This window comes from Thunnus maccoyii, chromosome 15 (genome assembly GCF_910596095.1).
Source record: "Thunnus maccoyii chromosome 15, fThuMac1.1, whole genome shotgun sequence".
Lineage (NCBI taxonomy): Eukaryota > Metazoa > Chordata > Actinopteri > Scombriformes > Scombridae > Thunnus > Thunnus maccoyii.
Window position 1 is genome coordinate 15,737,847 of NC_056547.1, and position 6,000 is coordinate 15,743,846.

Below are 6,000 nucleotides of genomic sequence, written 5' to 3' on the forward strand. Positions count from 1 at the left end.
TAAAGGAAGTTTGTGTTTCAATCAGGGCTAGATGAATTCAACTGATGTTTTAAGAGCTGGTTTTTCAAGAAGAGGAAGTTTGTGCATGTGTTTGTGTGTTTGTTGTATGGATGTAAAGTACTCATCCATGCCCTTATAGAAGGCCTTATAATAAATGTTAGTACAGCATGACTTTTTCATGTGTGAATTGTTGGTTTTAATGGAGATGAAATGGATTTCACAAATATACAACTTAATCAGATAATAATTTCTATATTTTAGTCGAAGAGATTGTATAAAACTTCCACATTTATTGGCATGTCACACATAACAGCAGAAACGTAGTGGTCTCTTTCAACAACAATAACATATAATGTCGATATAATAACCAAATTGCTGCAATAACAATATCATGTGGAGCTCAAAAGCACAAACAAAGGAGAATATGGCTTCTGTTATACATTATATGTATATGTATATTTATATTATAACATGATTTGTCTTTTCTCATTGGTCCACAGCTGAGAGTATACATTTTGGTACTGTTCCCCTCCAAACCTAGCAGACATCCACTCTCTGCTGGTCTATGTTCAGGAGGGGTTTTTGTCTTTGCACTGACTGAGCACCTCCTGCATCTTCATCTGGATATCCTCCACCCTCTTGGCCCACTTCTCTCGCACCTCATCTTCGTCATCCTCTGTAACTGCTGTGTAGGCCATGAGGGCGATGAGACCCATGTGGAACAGGTGAGTGATGTGTGAACAGCGGCGCTCCATGATCTCACGGTTGCCATCACAGTTATCCAGGTACACCTTCAGCAAGGGTCTTCCAAACAGCAAGTTGATACCCATCACACCGCGGTAGTACACATCCAGGCTCATGTCACTCTTGTCTCTCTCATAAATCTTCTCGAAGGTCTCCATGTAGCGTTTTGTGTTATCCGGATCTTTCTTCATCTGCGCCACCATGCTGTTGAAGGCAGTGTACTGGTGCTTGATGTACTCCTCGTACTTGCCGTAGGTTTCGTTCACCTCGTCAATGCGGATTTGTCTCAGGCATTGCTGGTTCTTTTGGGAGATGCTCTCCAGTTTGGTGTGGATCGCCTGGAAGTCCTTATCCAGAGCATGGCCCTCCTCGTCCATCAGGCCCTTGCGAGCAACCCCGACCAGAGAGGAAACGATGCCAAAGATGGGGTCAATGGAGGAGGCGAAGGAGGACACCTTTTCCACGCAGCACAACACCTTGGCTGCAGTTTTCTTGATCTGTCCTGCATCAGCCATCACTGCTGCTTTTCTTCTGCCACGTTAAGGTCAACACAGACACTCTTGAGGCTGGAAAGAAAAAAGCAACACATGTTCTATAAAACTGAATCCATACTCTGCCTGGTACCTTCAGTGTCTGGATATAATAAACCAACCAGATCTTTAATAGAATTATCGGTCACAGAGGTTCTCAAATGTTTTTTTCGTCTGGGATTACCATAAAAATTAAGCACAAAGCTGACTCTCAGGTTGCTGAGCCCACAGCTGCTGTCACCAGCTGCTGCACATTTGCCATATTGAAAATGGTGTCATCTTACATGCTAACGTTACTGACAACAGGTCGCAATGAAGGCTCCTGTTTTCTGTAATGATAAAAAGCTTCGGCATGTGAGCAGAGGGGGAAAACTGGGGCTGGAAGTAACAAATATTTTCATTAATCTTTCAATTATTTTCTCGATAAATCACAAAAAAAAAGCCAAGTTGACATGTTAAAATTGCTTTTTATTATCTACCAACAGTCCAAAACCCAGAGATATTCAGTTTAATATCATATAAGGACTATAAATCTAGCAAAGGTTTACATCAGAGAAGTTGGAAAAGTGAATTTCTGGCATTTTAGCTTAAAAAATTACTCAGACAATTATTCAACATTCAAAATAGTTGCCTGTTAATTTCTTTGTCCATCAACTAACCAATTAATCAAAGCAAAGTATTGTGTTTTGGGAAATAATTTTTATAAAACATTGTTTATAATGAAGCACTTCAGTAGGCTAGAGTTTGCAAATATTACAGATGTTACAGACATATCATCGATCTTCTACTAGTTCCTGAGACTGAAGACTCAAATCCAATATAATTAATGTTTCTCATAGTTCTGACATTAATCATCCTTCTCAATGCTGTTCTTCAGGAAAAATAACTCAGGGACAACAGTGGGTGTGTCTTCATAGTAACAAGAAAGACTGGAAATAAACAAATGGTTACAAGTCCCAACCTTTCATCCGTCTTCTTTAACAGTTCAAATAAGATACAGAAGCTTTTTGGAAACTTTAACTTTAACTCAAGATGTGTTACTGTTGTGTTTTTAAGCCAGTTTCTCTCATTTCCTGATTCCCAACCACACACACATATACACATAAATCATGTACTTTGCTTGCATTCAATCAGTCCCAGCTGACTCAGCTATCACACAGAATTCAAACCTCCTTCAGAGCACAGATTACAAAGCCATGAGGCAGCAGATGTTTACTCACCAGAGATAAAATTGTTGGTATCCTTCTGTCTACTGAAGCTGTCCGTCTCTACGTTCCACCATTTTCCTCCCTAGTCGAATAAAGACACACCCCTCTTGCCATATAAGGGAGTAAACATCAGGAAGTGACTCATGCATGCCTCGAGCTGATTGGATAAAGGGGAGTTCTTCCAAGTGCACTGCAGCAGCAAACTCCAATCACAGCCTGTTACACACAGTGAATGACAGAGTATCCTTTTCCTTACTGAGTTTCAATTTTAGGTCCAAACCAGTATGGGTGACCAGATACCACAGAGATTATCAGTAGACAGAAATGCAAGACAATGTCACACTTTATAACCAGGAAACAGAATTAGTTTCAGTGTTTTTATGTCTTAGTATCAATGATAATGCTGTGAAGATTTTATAAAATTACTTTTCAGTTAGAATTCATACACAGTCAGTGATATTCCATCATTTTTCTGATATGTTTAAAGAAAATCTAAAGGGTCAGTTCACCCAAATTACAAAAGACATATTTTCTCACCTATATGTCTATTGGTATTTAGCCAATCAGACAGATGTGGTTTTATTAGCCAAGGTTTTAGATACAATCAAGATATATGGAATTTTTTTTTGTAGTGCTCAATGCATTAAATAAATAATCAGCGATTTGCAATTTACAGTGTCACAGAAAAAGTTTGTATAAGAGATGGTGTCATAGTGATTGTATAAAACTTCACCAGTATTTCTTTGCATGTAACACGATGTAGCTGTTTTTGAAACTACAAATCAAACAATTTTTAATTTTTTTGTAATGTATTTGTTTGTCAGGGACGATGCAAAAAAAACCCCATTGTAACAGGTTAAAGTAACATGACACAGATGTATTGCATATAGGATTTCTAGCCAAGGCTAATTGGCGACCCCTGTCCCTGGTAAGGCTTTTCTACTTAAAAATAGTCATAACATATCATTAACCAGAAATACATTGTTTATACAATTACCAAAATTATTTAATAGGGACAGAAAGTGCAACTTGAGTGAACATGCAGATGCAAACATGACATGAGATATAGCAAAAACTATATTTAAAAAAAACTTCAACAAAAACATTTCTTTCCAGAGACAATGTCACACAATACGCTGTTGACAGTTTTTTTTTTTTTATCAGGATTATTTCTGCAAAAGGAGAAACCACTCAAATGACAAAAAACACAGCTTTACTGTAGCACTATATACCAACCAGTGTAGGTGAGAGAATATGAGAACTTTTTGTTTTGTGTGTGTGTGTAATTTGAGTGGACTGACCCTTTAAAATGCAGGAAAGCTGGTGGTGACCTTAATGTTCAGTTGATGTCAAGGAAAGTGAAGTTCCAAGTAAGATGAGGTGTACAAAAGTCATGGAAAAAACAAGTAAGTTTCTGGCCAGATGATGTACCGATATACTGTATTCATGGCTGTAGCTTGCAGGATTTCAGAAATGTTGAGGTCGTGAGCATACAGTCAATGATCATGAGTGCACCCCCCTAAAAGAAATCTTTGACCAGCCAACAAAAAACAAATCAGTATAATTTCTAAATATTCAAATCTTTTAACATTTTATATATTGATTAACTACACAGGTTTAAATAATAAAATCAATGGTGGTTGAATTCAGTTTAGCTGCTTCAGTTCCAGGTTTCGGATATTGTGCAGACAGGCTCACTGTGACACTGTCATGACTTACTGGGACACTTGAATAGAACAGAGCCATTGTTAATCTTATTAGATTAATGATGGCTTTATACCTACTATGTCAAGTCAAAATGTTTGCTGTGAAAAAGGCCTGTAGTAGTTGCAATCCTGACAGGCTTAAGCAAAGAAAATAATGACACATTTAATTTAAGAGGAAAAATTGTTCACAATCACCTCCTAAAAGGCATGCTTAGGGTGCGTAGATACAGTGAAATTAAACAGAAGTCTCAAGAGATGGCTTTTCTGCAGGAGCGTGTGTGTGTTTGTTTGTATGTCCTAACCTAACTAACTAACCTATTTTGAATTCATATCTCTGCCTTTATAGAAGACTTTATTGTAATAAAGGTTCTAAATTGAACATTATTCTTTTTTATGCTCTATTTTTGTTGTTTTGATAAAAACAACCATCCGCACTTAATTTATTGGCTGCTTTGTATAAAACCTACTCAGCATTTACAGGCAAGTATCTGAAATACACAAAATCACATTGTCAGTTTGTAGCAAAAATATCAAAACAATGCCAACAGTAACAGGGGTTATACAATAAGGGAATCAAGCACTAGTTTAAGTCCACAAACAAATGCAAACATGGGTTTTGAGAATACATTACATTGGTGAACAGCTGACAATATGGACATCTCTATTTTTTTCCACAAAATCTGCAGGGCTTCACGCTGCAGGTTCATGTTCAGGAGGAGTTCTCCTCTTTGCATGGACTGAGCACCTCCTGCATCATCTTCTGGATGTCCTCCACCCTTCGACCACTTATCCTGAACCTCGTCTTCATCGTCCTCTCTAACACTTCTATCGCCTATATCTTTGGCAAGGCAAGAGAAGTTAATTTATACAGAACATTTCATTACACAAAGACAATTTAAAGTGCTTTACTCAATGTATGATGCCTTTTGTAGCAGTCGGAGTACTTGAAACTGAAGGCCACTGTGTTTAAATATTAAAAATGTCAATTACATTGGTGCCATCTAGTGATAGTAAAAAGAATAACGCTGTGGCTGTTTGCAGTGCTTTCTGCTGTACCCTTAAACTCCGTCTCCTCCTTAGCTTCCTGCATATGAGAGGTTCATCTATGGCTGCTCTTGTCATGAAGGTGATGGAGATGTTTGCATAGGTATGATGGTCTTTCATTCCCCAATGTAATATCATGTTAAAATCCATTTTTGATGTCACTTTAGGATCAATGATTAACCAATAACCAAGCAAAATATAAACATTTTCCACCATCACAATTTCATTTACAGTATTGTTGATACAGTTACTGACAACATACAGTGTATGTTTAGCTTTAAGCATGTTGAGAAGCACATTTTTCTTTTGGTTTTATATTTAGATTTATAGTTTTGTAGAAACCTTGAATGTTTGCATTGTCTTTGGTTCAACAGTTCCAAGCTTTTACATGGATTCACCTGTCCTGATTACTTAATGAAAACTGCAGGAACTTCTATTCTATACACTCTGTGTGGAAAAAAAGTACCAATAGGTAACCAAATATTATTCAACAGGACAAGGGTGTTGTGTAATGTTTGACTTCCTATGTTGTGATATCAGACAAATCGGGAAAAACATCTGCTGATCTTTCCATGTACAACACACATATACACACACACACACACACACACACACACACACACACCCGTTGGAGCAGAGGACCACGTGTTCCCTCAGCCTGTGTCCTTTAGAGGGACGAGCTGAGATGAATTATTCTGTGGGATGCTTGTCCAAAAATGTTAATTTCAAGCATGTTGTAATGATGTCACTTGGTAGAAGACCTCTAAG

At 37.7% G+C, this 6,000-nt stretch overlaps 1 protein-coding gene across 1 annotated transcript; it reads right to left on the reverse strand.

The window, feature by feature from the left end:
• Nucleotides 1-268: 268 nt before the first annotated feature.
• Nucleotides 269-2,587, reverse strand: rpz2 (rapunzel 2). Its single transcript, XM_042435698.1, has 2 exons — nucleotides 2,495-2,587; nucleotides 269-1,310 (listed from the first exon to the last, which is right to left on the reverse strand). Exon 2 carries the CDS (start codon nucleotides 1,257-1,259, stop codon nucleotides 570-572), a length of 690 nt encoding a protein of 229 aa, XP_042291632.1. The 5' UTR covers nucleotides 1,260-1,310; nucleotides 2,495-2,587; the 3' UTR covers nucleotides 269-569.
• Nucleotides 2,588-6,000: the final 3,413 nt, after the last annotated feature.